General features: G+C 32.3%; 3 protein-coding genes and 1 pseudogene across 3 annotated transcripts; 2 read left to right on the top strand and 2 right to left on the bottom strand.

Annotated features, from left to right (window-relative positions):
* Nucleotides 1–233: 233 nt before the first annotated feature.
* On the top strand, nt 234–821 carry LOC107418215 (3'-5' exonuclease). The gene has a single exon (XM_060814957.1). It carries the CDS (start codon nt 234–236, stop codon nt 819–821), a length of 588 nt encoding a protein of 195 aa, XP_060670940.1.
* Nucleotides 822–9,553: 8,732 nt separating this feature from the next.
* LOC107418216 (3'-5' exonuclease) lies at nt 9,554–10,204 on the top strand. Its single transcript, XM_016026893.2, has one exon. The coding sequence runs from the start codon at nt 9,554–9,556 to the stop codon at nt 10,202–10,204; it is 651 nt and encodes a 216-aa protein (XP_015882379.1).
* Nucleotides 10,205–10,681: 477 nt separating this feature from the next.
* On the bottom strand, nt 10,682–12,157 carry LOC125422592 (cytochrome P450 71A8). The gene is made up of 3 exons (XM_060814958.1): nt 12,115–12,157; nt 11,017–11,136; nt 10,682–10,926 (listed from the first exon to the last, which is right to left on the bottom strand). Exons 1-3 carry the CDS (start codon nt 12,155–12,157, stop codon nt 10,682–10,684), a joined length of 408 nt encoding a protein of 135 aa, XP_060670941.1.
* A 916-nt stretch (nt 12,158–13,073) lies between these two features.
* LOC107418225 (cytochrome P450 736A117-like) lies at nt 13,074–15,842 on the bottom strand (annotated as a pseudogene).
* Between the last annotated feature and the right edge of the window lie 5,289 nt (nt 15,843–21,131).

Genomic DNA, 21,131 nt, shown 5'->3' on the forward strand with positions numbered 1-21,131 from the left:
TCTAAATTAATACCCTCTTAATCTTCCATCATACATGAAGCTCAATTATCCAAACAAAATCTTTTTCCAATGCAGATTAATTACATGATAAAGTTTTGGAATTGGGACAGAAAATCGATTAACCAAGAGTCACACAGATTAGACCCTATATATAATTCAACATTTTGTTAACTACTTCTACATTATTTTCAGTTGGATCCCTTTTGCAATTGTCTTATAAGAAAATTATAAAAATGTCTACCAACTTCAAGCAATATGTTCACTTTGCCGGAAAGACCATTGAAACAACAGTGACAGACAAAGCAAGCATCATAGACCAGTGGGTTAGTCAGATTCTGAATATCTATGCCGCAAATCCCACAGTTGTTGGCTTGGACATAGAATGGAAGCCACATCCAAACAGTTTGATGAGTAACAAATCTGCTACTCTTCAGCTTTGCATTGACAACAAGTGTTTGATTGTTCAACTTTTCTATGTTGACTCAATTCCTCAATCCCTGAAGAACTTTTTGATGAACCGCAGCTTCACTTTTGTTGGGATTGAAGTTCAGGATGATATAGAGAAGATTAGGAATGAGTATGGCCTTTCATGCAGAAAAAGAGCTGATATTCGAGAGGCGGCAAAGGTTCATTTTCCAGGAAAATTTAGTATGCCTGGATTGAAAGATCTTGCAAGGGAGGTTGTTGGTTTGGATATGAAGAAATCATTGCATGCCACAAGAAGTGATTGGGACGCACGTGTGCTCAACGTGGATCAAATTGAATATGCTTGTATTGATGCCTATGCATCTTATATGGTTGGGAATGTTATTGTTGTTTAATTTGAGGTGTTAGTTTCCTAAGTTATGAAAAATATTTTGGTGCACACAGTCTCTTTTGTGTTGCTTTTTTTAGTTTATTTTGTTTATGGAACCAGACATTATAAGTTTGGTCTTTATCTTTTCTTTATGGTATTATGTAATTTTTTTCTTGCATTTTATGTTAAATTCCTTTTGGTTAATTAAGCATGGTTTATGTGTTGGAAAATGGAATTTTATTTTTCTTAGTTGCACTGCGTATCTGTTATAGAGGGAATTGTTGGTTGATGTATGTTTTTGTGTGTCTTAATCAAATGAAGGACATGTTACTTAAAAATTGAGAATATTGGTTTGTTTATGGTTGATAATCGTATGTTCAATTTAAGTATGTTATGGCTATGGTTGAAAGCTTTTCCTGTAATGGCATGGTGTACTCATTTCTTTTTTATTCGATTGTCCAAATCATAGTGGAAAAATTGGAATTGTGATTATGAAGCCAAATTAGCATTTACTTTTCAAACTTTTGTACAACTGAATTCAATTCCAGTCTAAAGTAAGAAAAAGGTTTCTAAAAAGCAATGGCTTGGTTTAATTCATGTGGAATTCCGAAATTTTATCTTTTCTTTTACTGAAGATGATTCTTAATCAATATAGCAAAGGTTGAATCAGTCACTTAATGTCAGTGCATGTAATGAGTAGATTTTGAAAGTTATGCCTTTAGTGAAAGAAGACCAACCAAGTGTCAGTCATAGAGACTGTTCGAAATACGTTGTTAAGCCCCACACACACACACGCGCGCACAAAAAAAAAAAAAAAAAATTGAGTCTTATGATGAAACTATGGAATACATGTTACAATGAGTAAGTAAGAGGCATGAGAGCTTAGTGAAGAGCAAGTTGATTATACTTGTGTTGATGCGCCTATGCCTGTTATAGGATTAATCAGTTTGAGTATGCTTTATCATTTAATCATGCATTTGGGTTAAAAACTCAAAAAGATATTTAATACCTCTTTTGTTACTTATTTTGTTTTGCTAGCAATCTTAATTGGATTCCCATCATATGTACATATATTAATTAAGTCTAATTTTGTATCATATATGTAGAAAATTTCTTTAAAATCGGCAATTATTTTGTGTGAAATTCGCCTGCTATTTATCCAATATATATGAAAAATGCTTCTTCTTCTTCTTTTTTTTTTTTTTTTTTTTCCTGAAAACCATGAAAAATGCATACTATCTCTCATATAATTTCAAATATAATAAAATTGAAAGCCTTCGCAAAATAAATAAATAAATAAAATTGAAAGCCTTCGCAAAAGGAAAGTAGGCAGACTCAAAAATAAAAATAAAAAATCACGGCCAAAAATTCCAAGTACGTACAAATTTATGTTATATGAGACTTAAAAAAAGATGAAGCGTCATACACTGTGCTTTCTTACAGGACAGTTTGTCCCCTCTGCCATCATAGTATAGTCACATAAGCATAAATATACTTCACCAAACAAGTCAAACAATCTGCTTTTTTTCTTTTCTTTTTTTTTTACCCAAATATATGTATATATATATGGTTTTTGTTCAATTCGTATATATTTGAAGTCCAAAATAAAACCTTTCTTAATTAATTACCATGATAGATGTTTCTCAACCTTATATCCAAATATATGAATACCGTAAACCCAATCTCAAATAAAATATATTTTATTTTATTAAATTAAAATTTATCTTTAACACCTATTGAATTATATTAAATGTTAGAATTTAAAATTTAAAAAATAGTTAAATATGAATTTAATAGTATATTAAAATTCTATTTCAAAAATATTTATTATGTCTGATTCCATAATTTTAAATATGTAATTTAAAAACTGAAAAAGAAAGATATAATATTTACTCTAATATCAAATATTTTATTGGAACATAACTGTGTATATAATTATATATTCTAATGCCAGATTAATTACAAGGATAAAGTTTTGGAAATGGAACAAAAAATAAACCTAGAGTCACACAGATTGGACCCCCAATATACAAGTTCAACATGATTAACTTTTTATACAATATTTTCATTTCAAGTTTTGCAATTTGTCACATATGATCCTTATTGTTGTTTACATATTGAACATAAACACCACCACATCCATATCCTTCTATCCCACAACCTCAAAGTACAATGTTCACTTTGCTGGAAGAACCGTAGGAACAACAGTGATCAGATTTTAACGATTCATGCAGAAAATCCAAATGCTGTTGGCTTGGACAAAAAATGGAGGCCACATTATAACAGTTTGATGAGCAATAAATCTGCAACTCTTCATCTTAGTATCCAATCCACGATAAGTGTTTGATATTGACAAGCTCTGGAACAAGTATGACATTCCATGCGGAAACAGTGCAGGTATTTGAGAGGCGGCAAAAAAAGATGTTTTCCGGGAGGGTTTAGTAGGCTAGGATTGAAAGATCTTGCTATGGAAGTTGTGGGTTTGAATATGAAGAAACCAAAGGCATGTCACAATGAGTAATTGGGAGGCAAGGGTGCTTAATGAAGGCCTACTTGAATATGTTTGTATCGATGCCTATGCTCCTTATAGGATTGGGAAGGAGGTTATTCAATGAAGTTGAGAAATTTTTTAAAATTAATCTCTTATTACATGATGTATACTCTGTTTTAAACATTTATTTTTGGGTTGTTTTTAGTTTTTTATTATGTTTTTGAACTTAAGCAAGTAGTTTGGTAGATTCTGTTCCTTTTCAGGGTATTTTTTTTAATGTTTGTGCTTGATTATTGTGGTTTGTTTGTAAATTTGTGCAAGGAACATGATCTATTTGCCACTTGGGATTACTTATAAATTATAAAACGAGATATAATTGCCTATGGGAAAAATGAAAGTATTTAACTGATACAGATGAAATTGAGTTTCATGAATATCATTTGCTGACTTGGGATTAAAACTGTGTTTAAATAAACTTCAGCCTACTTTTGGGTAGGATAATTTTATAATTTTTTGTTGTTTTAGATTATCATTGATCAAAAGTACTCATTTCCGAAGCAATAGCTATGAATGTAAATCCCTCATCACCAAAAAAAAAAAAAAGAATATATATATATATATATTAGCTAAAAATTAAATAAATTATTGTTTTTTCCGTACATATTAGCTGAAAATATCATGTAGCACTTAGTGAAGTAAGTCATGGACTCACGGCCAAGGCTTTTTGAATCGTAATTAAGTGTGATCCCTTCAAGCTTAATTATAATGAAACGGGGCATTGTTAAGTCCAGACGCCTAATAATCCATTGTTAAATTCAGAGTGGAAAAACAAAAGCTGTGATTGAGAAGCCTAATATGTACTTTCCAACAATTAATTGTTGAATGGAGTGCAAGTCTAAAACAGGTTTGCTGCTTATTTTAGAGAGATGAATTACAGAAAAAAAAAATTATCTCTTAACATGAATCACATAGTGTTACAAATCGGAACACTTAACAGTTATTTCATCTATTATTTAAAAAATAATTATTTTATAAGATCCATCTAATTTATTTTGATATTTCTTTTTAACATAGGTATAAATTGTTATGTTTACATTGCATGCATGTGATGTAATTGAAACTAATACATGAACACATGTGACATCTTAAGGAGGCGCAAACTGCTTTGTTTCCTTATTTGTTTTGTTGGTGTGTGGATGAGCCAGACACAGCCCATATGGAGAGAAAATCTTCTATGAATACCACTTCAAATCATTTATTGACATCTGTAAAAAAAAGAGGCCAGTCATCAAACCTGCTCATCGTTCTAAATCTTTTGCACGCTTCACGGTTTCTGAAGAAATTGAAGAATTACCAAATTCTTTTGCTGGGCTTTTGAAGAATCAAGGCACTAAGAGAATACAAGATTCAAGCCACAAAAATCGACCATAGGTTCCAAGAAGCAGAGGTCAAATGCAAGGGCTTTATAAACTTAAAAAAGTGAACAATCTCAGCTCAAAGAGAGACCAAGAAACGAAGACACATTTGGGTATCTCCATTGCCACAAACAACCTTAGCTTCACCAGATCTGAAACTCAATGAAACTCCTGTTCCACTTTTTGTTTTTTCTTTTATTTTCTTTTTTTAATATATATATATACATATACATGTAAACTTTAAAAGAGCAAAGGAAAAAAACAGATATCTGAAATGGGCTTGAACGAAATGGAAAACAGAGGAACAGGCAGAGAGGGTTAAGATGAAAGCTTCACAAAACAAAACCCAATAGTAAATATTGATAAATGATATTAAGAAGATAAATAATACTTTCTTTCTTTGATTATTTTAAAGTTTGTGGGTGGGTGGATCTTGTGTATGACAACCATGAGAGGAAAGGATGAGAAGCACTAAAGGAGGATTAAAGAAGAAAAAGCGCGTGTCAAAGACTTTACTTTTTTTATTTTATTTTTTTATAATAATAATAAATATGATGATGAACTGGTCTGATGACATGTCTTTTCTAAAAGATGTGACGAAGTGATTTGAAACGGTATTAGCTGATTAATACTATCGATTCATAGAAGATGTTCTCGCATATGGAAACTGTTCTCTAATCTTTTGTTGGACAATTTTGGTCCTAGATTATCATATACAGTAATGAGATGCATTAATAGCTAACATTGTGGTCCTTGTTTAGTCTATGCTATAAACAATAAAAAGAGCCCGCTTTGATCATTAAAGGGTCATCGTCATCTTATAATTTTGATTGTATGCATGCAAAACTAGGACCTTTTGTTTGTATATATACGTACATAGAAATATAAAATTAAATAAAATTATTAATTGTGTATTGAAAATTATATGTGCAATAAATAAATATATTAAAAATTTTATATTAAAAGTGGGTCTCACTATATATTTTAATTTTTTAACTTAAAAGAGGCTATTGAAGTTATAAAAATTAAATAGCATGCTTTAGAATAGAAAAATTAAAGCTTTTAAAAGTGGTTGTTGGAGATGTTCTAAAATAAATAAAAATGGAAAGTAAATTTTTATAAAAACATTTACAAAATCTTATTCTGTTTGTTTATCTTTGGTTTATGACATGTTCTTTGCAAATTAAATTTCTTTTTCACTTTTAGAAAAATTGACAAATAAATTATGTTGAGTGTACACATTTATGTTACATCCTATATTTACTTTCTTATTCTGTTACTATTTATTTTATTTTTATTTTTTATTTATTTTATTATTTTTTTATAAAAGTAGACTCATGCGTTGCTAATAGCGGAAAATACGTCCAACTTGAGCAAGGGCATCACTCTTATTACTATTTCTTGTACTTTTATTATTTGTTTTTAATGACAATGATATAGATCTCTTTTTTTTTTCTTCTTTTTCAAATAGTAATGGTAGATCATGGAAGTATATGGAAGAAGAGCATGAATAAATATCCCTCCAAATTAGGCCCAAAATTTCAAAAAATAAATTATAATTTTTTTTTGGTAACTAACCAAAAAATTATAATTAATGTTATATCAAATACCAAGATGTATTAAACACTGCCCCTCGCCCTGCCTTTGCAGAGGCATTAAATTTAAAATTTATTGAACAAATCAAATTATATGGGGTAAAAAAAAACTTGCTTACATATGAAGAGTCTAAATTAATACCCTCTTAATCTTCCATCATACATGAAGCTCAATTATCCAAACAAAATCATTTTCCAATGCAGATTAATTACATGATAAAGTTTTGGAATTGGGACAGAAAATCGATTAACCAAGAGTCACACAGATTAGACCCTATATATAATTCAACATTTTGTTGACTACCTCTACATTATTTTCAGTTGGATCCCTTTTGCAATTGTCTTATAAGAAACTTTATCAAAATGTCTACCAACTCCAAGCGCTATGTTCACTTTGCTGGAAAAATCATTGAAACAACAGTGACAGACAAAGCAAGTATCATAGACCAGTGGGTTAATCAGATTCTGAATATCTCTGCAGCAAATCCCACAGTTGTTGGCTTGGACATAGAATGGAAGCCACATCCAAACAGTTTGATGAGTAACAAATTTGCTACTCTTCCGCTTTGCATTGACGACAATTGTTTGATTGTTCAACTTTTCTATGTTGACTCAATTCCTTAATCCCTGAAGAACTTTTTGATGAACCCCAGCTTCACTTTTGTTGGGATTGAAGTTGAGGATGATATAGAGAAGATTAGGAATGGGTATGGTCTTTCATGCAGAAAAGAAGCCGACATTTTCCGGGAAAATTTAGTATGCCTGGATTGAAAGATCTTGCAAGGGAAGTTGTTGGTTTGGATATGAAGAAACCATTGCATTTCACAAGAAGTGATTGGGAAGCACGGGTGCTCAACGTGGATCAAATTCAATATGCTTGTCTTGATGCCTAGGCTTCTTATATGGTTGGGTAGGTTGTTGTTGTTGTTTAATATGAGGTGTTAGTGTCCTTGGTTATGAAAAATATTTTGGTGCACTCAGTCATTTTTGTGTTGCTTTTTTTAGTTTATTTGTTTTTGGAACCAGACATTATTTTCTTTGTGGTATTTTGTCTTGGCTTTTTTTTATTATGTTTTGATTGTAAGTTTTTTCTTGCATTATATGTTAAGTTTCTTTTGGTTTATTAAGCATGGTATATGCGTTGAAAATGGAATTTTATTAATCGAAGTAGCAGTGCGTATCTGTTATAAAGGCATTGTTGGATGATGTATGTTTTTGTGTGTGTCTTAATCATAAGGACATTATACTTGAATATTGAGAATATTAGTTTGTTGATAGTAAGAAATTTGTATGTTCAATTTTATTATGTCATGGCTCCGGTTTAATGCATATCTTGTTATGGCGTGGTGTACCTTTTTCTTTTCGATGTCGTTGTCTTAGTCAGAGTGGAAACAATGGAACTGTGATTATGAAGCCAAATTTGCATTTACTTTTCAAACTGTCGTACAACGGAATTCAATTCCAGTCTTAAGGAAGTGAAAGGTTTTTAAAAAGCAACGGCTTAGATTAATTCATGTGGATTTCCAAAATTTTACCATTTCTTTAATTGAAGATGTTTCTTAATCAATATGCCACGTGTTGAATCAGTCACTCATTGTCAGTGCATGTAATGAGTAGATTTTGAAAGTTATGCCTATAGTGAAAGAAGATCAACCAAGAGTTATTCATAGGGACTGTTCAAAATAGGTTGTTAAGCCCCACACACATACATACACCAAGAAAAAAAATGAAAAAAAAAAAAAAAGGGTTGGATGAAGAACCATTGCATATATGTTATGGTATTCAATTTCAGTCTAAAGGAAGAAAAAGGTTTGCAAAAAGCAATGGCTTAGTCTAATTCATGTGGAATTCCAATGTTTTACCATTTGTTTAGCTGAAGATGATTCTTAATCGATGTAGCAAAGGTTGAATCGGTCACTCATTGTCGGTGCATGTAATGAGTAGATTTTGAAAGTTATGCCTATAGTGAATGAAGATCAACCAAGAGTCAGTCATAGTGACTGTTCAAAATACGTTGTTAAGCCACGCACACACACACACACACACACACACAAGAATTAAAAAAATGAAAAAATAAAAAAAGAAAAATAAAGGAGTGGTCGGATGAAGAAACCATGGCATATATGTTACAATGAGTAACTAAGAGGCATGAGAGCTTAGTGAAGAGCAAGTTGATTATACTTGTGTTGATGCGCCTATGCCTGTTATAGGATGAGGAAGGAGGTTGTAAGTTCAAATAAGATTAATTAGTTTGAGTATGCTTTACCATTCAATCATGCATTTGGGTTAACGTTTTTAGTTTATTATGTGAGAAACCCAGACATTAGTTGGTGAAATCTGTTCCTTATGATATTTTGGCTTTGCCTTCTTAATTATTGTTTCAATGTAAGTTTTTCAAGTATAATGATCTATAGTTGCTTTAATTTGGATTACTTTCACTTTGATAGTGTTTGGGACAAGAGGATTGTATATTTAAAAGTGGAAATTGAGAAATTTCTAGCTCAAGTGAAAATGTTTTGGATAAGAAAAATTTTGGGGTTGTTTGGGAGTTGTTTTAGAACACATGAAGAACAACATGACTTAGGAGAAAAAATTTTTAAAAATAAATTAATAAGCTGGTATGAAGGAAATTGGCTTGCATTAATATAATTTGTTGAACTTATATATGTTAAATTATGGTGATATTATAAAAAATATCAACCCCACTATAGTATATGATATCTATTCTTAGATGACAGAACAGTACTAATAAAAATTTCTCTCAAGTCAGGCCAACGAGTTAGTACATGAAGTTGGTAATTTTTCAATTCAGACAGGAAAAATGGAAGCTCTGATTTGAGATGTCTTATTCACTTCCAAGTTTCAATAGTGCAATTTGGTGGTCAAAAGTTCGTGAAAGCAATAGGCAATTTCAACGTTCATGTTGAAAAACTAAAAGCCACTTTTAATAAAGATGAGTCTTATCTGTATCGAAAAAGATATTCTAATTAATGGCAGTGAAGTTAATAAGAAGTTTCAATATGTATTGTGATTGAAGATCAACCATTAAAGTAACAGAGACTGTTCTTAGTCCAAACAAAAAACATAAAGTAACAGAGACTGTTCTTAGTCCAAAAAAACAAATAAATAAATAAACCAAAAAAAAAAAAGGGTCAGAGTACTCTCTTAGGACCCTATATATTTCTAAGTCTCTAATTTGCCTTCTGCCATTTTCATTTGAAGTTTGCTAGCCAGTCTCAAAAGAAAAAACTTATCAATGTCTACTTTGAATAGGAACCAAACCATAACCTTCAATCCCAGCACCCAAACCATAACCTTCAATCCCACCACCTCAAAATACACAGTTTACTTTGCAGGAAAAACCATAGAAACAACAGTCACAGACAAAGCCAGCATCATAGACCAATGGGTTAATCAGATTTTAACCATTCACGCAGGAAACCCAACTGTTGTTGGCTTGGACATAGAATGGAGGCCACACTATAACAGTTGGATGAGCAACAAATCCGCAACTCTCCAGCTTTGCATTGATGACAAGTGCCTGATCGTTCAGCTCTTCTATATCGACAGCATTCCGGACTCCCTCAAGAACTTCATGATGAATCCGGATTTCACCTTCGTAGGGATTGAAGTAGGTGATGATATAGAGAAGCTGAAGAACGAGTATGATCTTCCATGCAGAAAAAGTGCAGACATTCGAGAGATGGCGAAGACACGTTGGCCGGGGAGGTTTAGAAGGCCAGGACTGAAAGATCTAGCATTGGAAATTGTTGGTCTAAGCATGAAGAAACCAAGGCATGTCACCATGAGTAATTGGGAAGCAAGAGTGCTGAATGAGGGTCAGATTGAATATGCTTGCATTGATGCCTATGCTTCCTATAGGATTGGAAAGGAGGTTGTTAGTTGAAGTTGAGTAATCAACTAATTATGGTTTGCCTATATATATACGTATATGTATATATACTAGTTTGGTCAATCTACTCCTTATGGTGTTTGGTGTGTGCTTGCTTGGTTTCAATTAGTTGTTTGTATATGTAAGTTTCTTTAATGATTAATATATGATATATTCTGCCTAGTTTGTTAACTCCTAAACATGTTATGTGTTTGGGATAATTCAAATTAAGTGGCAAGGAGTTCTATGATGACTATACAAATTATGAACAATGAAATTTTTAGTCCAATCAGATTGGGATGAACTTAAAACTGATTGAGCTAGACCTAAAATAATTCAGTACCTGAAAGTGTTGCGAAATACCATTCCTTAATATTTTTTGGTGTCGCTCACTTATTGGCAAGTGTATCATACAGAGCTGGAACAACAATGAGAGGGAAGTTTCTAAGAATGGTCATGCCAGTAGTTTCAGAGATATCCAATTCCTCTCTTCTAACACCACCCGGTAATCCCCAATCCAACCTCTCCTTTCAGATCCAAAAGGAATAAGTGGAAATCGTGGCCTTTATAATCCACATCACTTTTTAAGAACCTATCCGGGTCGAACTCTGCGGGTCTTTCCCATGAAATTGGGTCTTTTCCAATAGCCCAGGCATTGATATAAACATGAGAACCTGGTTGGATTTCATAGCCATTGATCTCCACTTTTGTTCTTGACAGTCTGGGAACTAATGGAGCTGGAGGATGTAAACGAAGAGTCTCTTTGATGATTGTTTACAAATAATGCATTGCTTCCAAATCATTCTCTGTGATGTGGGTTCTGGAACCTGCAGTGGATCTGATCTCAGCTTGGAGTTTGTGCATGATCATGTTTGATCGTCTTAGCAGTGCTGTCATTGCCCACTCTGAGACTATGGATGTAGTCTCTGTGCCTCCAGATACATATCCTAAAAAGGAAAAAACAAATAAATAATTAACTCAGCAAATGATTAACATAAATGTTTTATGATTATTTGTCTTTGCAAGTGATCTTTTAAACAACTCGTTTGTTGATGTTTTTCATTTTTGTTTGACAGATTAAGCATGCACACTTTTTTTTTGGTAATAGAGATCAAGCATACACATACATGATAAATGACTATGCTAGTTTATTCATAATGGCAAGAAGAAAAATATTTATCAAAATGAATTTCATTTTAAAAAACAGTTCGACATTATTTTCAATTTAATATATATATATATATATATTTTAATCTTGTAGCTATATTTTTAATTAGTAGAGAAGCTTTAACTATCAATTAAAGTCAGCATATAAATCAACTAAAAGCTTCAAGAACAAACAGAGTAAACCAAAATCATAATTGGGTTAGATAATTTCAACACTTCAATTTTGGCCCTACAAAAGGCTATGAGTGCGTTTGGAAGTAATTTTCAGGGCTTTAAAAGTGCAGCGAAGAGAATAAAATCACTCCTAGTGTTTGACACCCAAAAAAAAAAAAAAAAAAAAAAAAAAAAAGAAGAAGAAGAAGAAGAAGAAGATTTTTTAATGATTTTATTTTTAAAAAATCACCTATTTATAATTATGGAAAAGCACTAATTAGGCGACATAAAATCGCTTAAAGGATTCAGGAATCAAATCCTCAAATTGATCCCACACACACACACACACATATATATATATATATATATACATATAAATGAATTCTAAGATTTTTTTTTTTTTTTTTTTGGGCTAAGAGAAATGAGTATCTTTACCAAAATGGAGAAATTTTTCGACTTGGAATTTTACCTGGTACACATGATTAATTATAAAATGGCATGTGTACTATTAATTAAATATCATAGTAAAAATAGCCAAATCATTCAAAATACATTTTTACCCTTCCATTTTTTATTTTTTATTTTTCCTTCTTATTAAGGTCTGCCTGCATCATATATCTCAATTCCAATAAATCCATCTAGATACATGGACGTTCATGTGGGTAAGATAGAAAAATTTAGACAACACCCATTTGCTCATCTTCTCTGGTCATTTGGATTTATACCTAGTAATTCATACATAACTTTGATGAAAATTGTCTGTGTTTACATTGCTATCTTCTACCATGGATGCCTCCATGACACCCATTTTATTTTATTTTCTATTTCTTCTTTGGACTCTTCTCTTTTTACCTTATCCCTTAGAATATAAACAGATCTCTTAGAGTTTAAACAGAAATATCAATTTTCCTCTCTCAACTAAATTAACTTGATTATTCTTTTTTTTTTTTCTATTTCATAATTAAACCAGCATAAATATAGGAAAAATACATGACTGAGAAGAATTTGCCGGACCGGATAGCGGATAGATGGATGCTATAGTGTGCACGATAGCCGCCGGATAGAAGGAAAAAGCAAAAACAGATGCAAAACTTGAACTTAATGGCGTTAGTCTTTTAATATGACCTGTAATTGCTTTTTAAAAAAAATAAAAATCTGACCTATTATTAATATTACATGTATTTTTGTGTTTACATTTTGGTGGAGAAGGTGGTGATGAGCTTTCGTAAATGGCGGTTAAGATGGAGCTGAAGTACCATTTGTATAGGAAGATCATCTGTGTATATCCATTTGGTCAGTCGGGAATAATTATCATCAAGTCTCAACTCTCTGTTTAAACAGACCCCGTATGTTCAATACAAAATAATTCCTTTCGGAACATATATTCTTGTGTTTACATTTTCAGTATGTAAGCTTGTTTAATGATAAATATACAATATATATATATATATATTTAGTTGTTAACTCCTCCTTAATTAAATGTTATGTGTTTGAGTCAAGTAAAGTTGCCTCAAATGATATGTCATTCACACTAATATCTGGACGGGAAATGGTTGGAAATATTTGGAAAAAAAAAAAAAAAAAAGGTTATGTATTTGGGTTAATTCAAAGTGGCAATTGGTTTAAAGATATGACTACACAAGCAAATTATGGATATAAAACTAATGGAGCAAGACTTAAAATAGTTCAATTTCTTTCAGGTCTAATCCCAGAGTACTACAAAATACCCTTATTATTTTTGGTGTAGCTCCTTAATTATTAGCACGAATATCATACAGAGCTGGAACAGCAATGAGAGGGAACTTTTTATGAATGCCTAAACCAAAAGTTTCAGAGATATCCAAATCCTCTCCTCTTTCACCACTCGGTAACCCCCAATCAAACCTGTGAATAAGATTTGCCAAAGCAATCTCAATGACAGCCATGGCAAATTGAATTCCAGGACAACCTCTCCTTCCAGATCCAAAAGGAATCAACCTGAAATCATGGCCTTTATCATCCACATCACTTTTCCAGAACCTATCCGGGTTGAACTCTTCCGGACTTTCCCACGAAATTGGGTCTCTCCCAATAGCCCAGGCATTGATATAAACATGTCAACCTGGTTGGATTTCATAGCCATTGATCTCCACTTGTGTTCTTGAGACTCTCGGAATTAATGGAACTGCAGGATGTAATCGAAGAGTCTCTTTGATGACTGCTTTCAAATAAACCATTCCTTCCAAATTATCCTCTGTTATGTGGGTTTTGGAACCTGCAATTGATCTGATCTCAGCTTGTAGTTTGCGCATGATGTTTGGATGTCTTAGTAGCTCTGTCATTGCCCACTCTAAGACTATGGATGCAGTCTCTGTGCCACCAGCAAACATATCCTAATGGAAAATAATTGTAAACATTATGTTTTTGGTTTTTGGATTCCAATTTTTTTATAAAGTTTTTTTTTTTTTTTTTTCAAAAGTTTTGTATATATATATATATATTTTTTTATAATATGATATTTAAGTTTTTCACCTAACTACAAACTTAAACAAATTAGCTACCAAATTAAAAAAAAGAAAAGAAAGAAAGTAAGAAACACCAAATATAACACCAATATTTCAATCAGTTTATTATAAAATTTGACTAATTTTGATAAACTCTTTATTTTTTTATAAATCTTTTAGACAATATATATATATATATATATATATTACCAAAGGAAAGGGTCAACAATGATTCATTAGTTTCAGCACTGAATATTATTATGAGCAGTTTCCAACTTATAATATATTGGCTGCCTAATAATGTATATCAGATTGTTGACCAACTTATTTATCAAACCATGTGACATAATATTATTTTATTAATTAAAATGTTAAAATAAATTTAATAAGCCAATAAAATATGATAAGTCTGAAAAGACCCAAAAAAATCTCATTTTTTTAAATTATTAAAATCCTTAGAGAGTAAAAAATTATAAAAATCATATTTCTTTTTACAAATTTTTAATAAAACATTAAAAGCAACTTGATTACCCCATTATTATACAACTAGTGATAAAATTCTACTTCATCTTAAAAAATAATTATTTTTTTAATAAGATGGCATTATATCAAAATAGTAAATAAATAGATAAATAAATAAACAGAAGATCCGATCAATTTTTTTTCCATTTGCACTTCTAGATTGCATGCTTTAAAGCAAAGTTTTCGCTAATTTATATTATTTGAGACAGAAAGTAACCACATAACCCAAAATGTAAAAACCACTTCCCAAAAAAAAAAAAAAAAAACAAAAAAAAAAAAAAAAAAACAAAACGTAAAAATATACAGACAGATTACTAATATTAAGAAAGAATAACTTTACCAAGATAATAGCCTTTATGAAAACTCTATCAATCAGTAGGTTTTCATTCTGAACATGAAGAAGAATGTCTGCGAAATCTTTATAGTCCTCCTTAATTTCTCTCTTCTTATAATCATCCACGTGCTCTTGAACCACTTTTTCCAAGAACCCATCGAACTCTTTAGCCACTTTTTTCAATTTCCCATCAAAACCATTGACAAATCTCAACCAAGAAAGCCAAGGAATATAATCACCAATAAAAAAACAGCCTAACAGCTCCACAAAATCTCCCAAAAGCTTCTTGAACTTCTTTCCATCTTCACCATCACTATATTTTCTCCCCAAAGCCACCCTACAAACAACATCGTTCGCAAGCTTCATTAAAACCTGGCTTAAATTCACAGACGAAGAAGATGAGCAACACTCTTCGATCTTCTCCACCATGGATTTGGTTTCCTCTTCTCTCACAGCTCGAAAAGACTGGACCCTTTTGTTGCTAAGAAGATGTAAAACGCTGATGCTTTTCATCTGTCTCCAGTACTCACCGTACGGTACCATTCCCATATTTTTGAAATTGTAAAGAAGCTGGTCGTAGGCTGTTAATTTGGGCCTGTCTGAGAAAGCTATGTCATGAGTTTTCATTATCTGTTTAGCAAGTTCGGTGGATGAGATGTGGAGGACCGGAACCTTGCCAAAGTGAAGCAGCATGAGAGGTCCGTGGCGTCTAGCTAAGGCTTGCAGTGAGCGATGAGGGTGTAGTCGTAGTTGATGAAGGTTTCCCACGATGGGGAGTTTTGGTGGAGAAGGTGGTGATGAGCTTTTGTCAATGGCGGATAAGATGGAGCTGGAGTACCATTTGTATATGAAGATCATCACGAATATGGAAAAGATGATGATCATGATGATAAAGGAAAACGGTTGCAATAGCAAGCACAAGAGGGGTGAGGCTTTCTCGAACTCTAAAAAAGATTTTATCATATATATGTATAGGAACATTTTTTTACGGTGTGAATGTACTCAGGTGATTTTTTCAAAACAATGATTTTAAAATCATTGTTTCGTATATAATATGAATAATAATATATATATATATATATATATATATTTTATCTTTATAGATATTCATACCATATACACCATCATAAAATTTTTCTATATATATAATTATTTTGTATATAGATATTCGTATTTGTTTTAGTATGAATTTTATTCCTATTTGTTTAACTATGAATTTTTTATCAAAAGCAATTGTTAGTTTTCAATAATAATATTAATAGTTATCTTTGTCGATATTTACACTTTAAAATTGTTTGGACATTTTGCATTATAAAATAATTGTATATATGTATATAATTTTTTTTTCTCTTACGGAGAAATTTGTTCAACTTTGTCCAAGACAAAATCATGCAACATATTGTGTGAGGGTACGATATTTCATAATATAGTATGTAATATTGTTTCCGATGATCCTAGATACAATTTTTCTATATGAAAGAATAACTATATATGTATATATCCTGATTTTATAAAATATAAACCAATCGTGATACAATATAAATGATGAATCGACCCCTGATTGATTTGCATTGCATCTTGATTTAAGATAGAGTTATCATGTCTTGATTATAAGCTAGGAAAAAATGAACATTCTCTGTTTCTCATTTTATTTTGGTAATTAGCTGGATCATATAAAAAAGAAGTAATAATGTTAATGAACCAAATTGTTTCATAAATAATAGGGTACGTAATCGAGCCACCATATTGTGGTCCTATCAAATCTTTCAGTGTTGATATATTGGTATGAATCAAATTTTTAGCAGGAATAAATTAGTTATTTCCATGATATCATGGGCTTACAGGTCTACCGTCTAGCAAATATTTATATAATGGATTTGAATAAGGGAATTTGTAAATTGGTGGATAAGTGAAATTTAATTATAAATTAATTTAAAAATTGTCATGATATTTATGTTATTATTTGATAAATAATTTGATATCTCTTCTACTATTACTCATTAAAAGAAAAAAATAATAATAATATGGACGTTTTGAAAAGACAGCAAAATCTGTGTGGCCAGAATTAATATATTGCTTAATCTGTTTTATGGAGGCTTTATTAGAAACATTTTTGCGAGTTGAAAAAATTGAAAAACACGGTTAGCAACAAAAAAAATTTGATCGGATTCCCAATCGATCAAAATTTCCAAAGCTAGCTGATGACGTATATGCTGACAAGTAACAAAAACAAAGAAAATAAAAGCATGAAGGAGACAAAGATTAGACATATTTCAGAGAGCGTGAAGACGTCTTTAATAATTTGCAACCATATATGTACGTTAAAGTTTTGTTTTATTTTTCTGCTTAAAGAGTAAGTTAAAGTTTTGCCTGACCAGCTATCGGTCCTTGAAAATGTTAAAGTTATAGCTACGCACATGATGGTGCAGAAAAATTATACTATTTTAGATAATTTAATTATCTAAAAATTAAATTATACTATTTTAGATAGGGTTGGGCGGGGCCGTGGCCGATGGTGGCCTACCCCCTATCCTTATCCTTGTTCTGCGAGGATTTCCCATTCTAATTCTCAGTTTAATTATTTTTTAAAAATTAATTTTTAAAGACTTTTTAATATTTTAAAAAATATATTTAAAACTTATTTAATATTTTTATATCATTTTTCAAACAATATATATATATATATATATATTAAAATATATTAAAAGTAAATAATAATAATAATAATGTTTTTTTATCTAATTATGGGGATCCAATGGTAAATGGATTTAAAAAAAACAAAAGGAAAAAAGAAAGTATTCAAAGAATGCAAAAGCAAAAATTGTGTGGGGAGGCACAGACGCTATGTGGGCCCGCCTTAGGCTGGGTAAGTCGTATACTAGTATGCTCATGGGCATAAATTGGGCCTCTTATTGAGAAAAAGAGTGTAGCTTGTTAACTAGCAGAATGGATCATACAGAAATGGAAGAGCAATCCATAAATGTTTGTAGTCTATGTCCTTAAGCTTCATTTCCTTTTTTCTTTTTTTCTTTTTGTTTTTATTTTTTATTTTTCTAAAGTTCTATTAAGAATGTTATAGGAGAACATTAAATTGGATGATGTCAGATATAGTTTATGGATAATTTGAGATGAAATATTACATATAAATCGAGTACATGTAAATTGGGATCCGTCACTATTAAAATATTGTATGTACGTGCATTATGGAAAATATTCATATATATATATATATATATAATCGATTGGTTACGTATGAGACGAAAAGTGCATAATAATTAATATAGAGAAAAATGATTTCTAAGATTTTGTTTTCTTTTTGTGTGTGGCTTATAAGGGACTCAAATACTCATATGTAAATTGTAATATACTATCATATTGTACTTACCATATCTGTTGATTTATTTCCATACTCATTTCAATGTATTCTGTATAAATAGCTGCCAAAGATTAATAATAAGAATTAAGCCTTTGCATCATACTTTCTCTAAACCTCATATGGTATCAAAGCCTCATGCTTAAACAAGCAAACCCTAATTCTTTCTTTTCTGTACCTCCACTGTCATTCTCATGGCTGGTGACGATTGTTTAACTCCTTCTTCTTCCTCTGTTCCCCCTGATGATGCTCTAATTAGTATCAATGTTGCTGGCCAAACCCCATTTAAACTCTCTGCCTCTAATTATCCCTTATGGCACTCTCAATGGCTCTCCTTGCTCATCGGTTACAATCTTATGGCCTACGTAGATGGTTCAAAAATTTGCCCAATTGATTTTACCTCTCCTCTGTCTCCTGATCAGTTCTACACTCTTCACCAATATCAACTCCTTCGGAGTTCTTTGCTTGCTTCTCTCACTCCTGCCATTGCTTCCTTTGTTTCATCTGCCAAAACTTCTTATGAGACTTGGATCAAATTGGCTCACATGTATGCCAAACCCTCTCGTGGTAGGATCATGGGGCTTCGTGAAAATCTTCATAAATATACAAAAGGCTCTCAATCTATCTCTTCCTATATGCAAAACATACAACAACAGGCAGATACTTTGGCTCTAACAGGAGTTCCCTTTCGTGATGATGAGATTATATTTTATGTTCTTGCTGGCTTAGGCTCCAAATATAAAGAAATTGCTGCTGCTATTCGCGCTTGTGATGACACTATCTCCTTCGAAGAGCTGCACGACAAGCTTGCTGATTTTTAAGATCTGTTAAAACGATCTTCTTCTTCCACCAGTGATCTTTCCACTCCAATAACCATTCACATCACTACTTGGTCTGGATCCTCATCACGCGATTCTTCTATCTCTGGTCGTGGCAGCCGATCTTCTGTTATTGCCACCAACTATTCTCAAAGGCCATTCCCTCCCTCTTCTAGCCGTGGGTCCTTCCCTGTCACTTATGGTAATAATTTCACACGGAATAATTCTGGCAGTTGACTTATTTGTCAGTTTTGCTCCATACCCAGTCATGATGCACGCCGATATTGTAAGTTACTTGCTCTTGTTCCATGGTTGAATTGTAACACCCCATCCCGAACCATGTCGGGAATTTTTGCACGTTGATCGAGGTTGACCGTTGACCGTTGACCCCAGGGGTCAAAAGTTGACTTTTTGACTCGGTTGGAATTCTAGGTTGACTGAGGTACCGTTACAAAGTACACGTTGGCACGAGTTCGTAGACTGGTAGCACGTTGAAAACGGAGCTACGGTTTGAAAGTTTTGAGCAAAACAAGTTGGGGTCCAAACTGTCCAAGGGGTGCCGGAGTTGACTTTTTATTCATGCAAGGTTGAGCTTTGACTCATGCATGGTTGTGAAGTGTTCGTCGATACGAGTCCGTAGACTAGCGGCACGTCCGATTTGGACATGTGGTTTGAAAGTTATGGACCTGTAAAGTTTTTCAAATACCGTATTATTTTAATATTATTTTTATCCATTGGTGTTAAATGAAATTTTGGGTCATTAGAAATTCCCGATTATTATTATATTGTGATTAAACGGTATTTATTACACATGAGCAAGTATTTTCAGTAATTGATTGTGTCTGGATTTTATATCATTTTTGGTCAATTAATTATGTTTAATTGGTATTTAAATTATGCTCATGTGGTGTGATTTATTTATGAATTATATTGTGGTTTAATTTATTATGCATGAGCAAGGTGTATTTTGGTGGCATTTGTACGTGGTTTTTAAAATTGATTTTTCTGGGCATAGTTGGGTTAAATATTTTACGAAAATATTGGTTTAAATTTTATAAATTATGCCCGCTGTATTTTTATGGTTGCATCTCGTACTTCGAAAAAATTATGGTTTGTTGGTTATCAATGTTTCGTACCGGGTTGTTGAATAAAAATATGTGGGATGGTGTTTTGTGAAAATTTGGTATACTTCCCACGGTGGTTTTTGGAAAAACGGTACGGTTGGTTATTAATGTTTATTTTTAGACGCACTCATACAGTATTGGTGTTCTGGTGTATGGTGTATGGACACGTGGTAGTGCGCGGTTATTATGTGGTTTAGCGTATGGTTATTACTTCACCCGTGAGTTGCCATTGGACCGTGGACAGGCAAGGTTATTGTTGTGCACAGCCGCCCCCCTCCTTGGCCGGGTTGATGGTTTTAGCAGCGGTACTGTCGGGATGCCGAAGTGACCGTTGCAGGTTTCTCTCTTTAACCCCCCCGCCAGTCGGTGCTCAGGACGCTGGGTATCGGAGGGCATCACTGGTATATGGTGTGGTGCGTCGGTGTAAATTGCAAATAATGTTTTAAACCCCAAAGGTGTTCTAAAATTATTTATTATAATTTATTGCAGTTTATTTATATTTGGGGTATTTATTTGTTTGTTTGTTGTTTATTAATTTATTTGGTTCCTTGGTTTTCGGGGAGTACGTACATCGGGTTTTGTGAAAGTGTTTTAAAAGGGGAACATTTCCAACGGAGTGAATAGTGAGGGTTTTGAGAGAAATTGTTACTTCAAATGTTTATTTATTTAATTATTCGGTATTGATTTATTAAATCCTTTTATTTGGTATATTATTAATATTAAAGGTGTACAGTAGATAGGGTCACTCACTGAGATGATTAGCATCTCACACTCTTAAATTCCGTTCCCCTAGGTCCAGGTTGGAGACGTTGATTGTCCGGGGCGAGCCCAACGTCTCAGTTCGTTGCCGAAGGTCCAAGAAGTTTTCTTCCCTTTTTCCTCTCTATCCTGTATTGCTTCCTTATCTGTCATTTTTATAAATTCCACATTTAATTGTATAATGCTCTGTATACTGTATTGGACGTGTA

This window comes from Ziziphus jujuba, chromosome 2 (assembly GCF_031755915.1).
Source record: "Ziziphus jujuba cultivar Dongzao chromosome 2, ASM3175591v1".
In the NCBI taxonomy this organism is placed as follows: Eukaryota; Viridiplantae; Streptophyta; class Magnoliopsida; order Rosales; family Rhamnaceae; genus Ziziphus; species Ziziphus jujuba.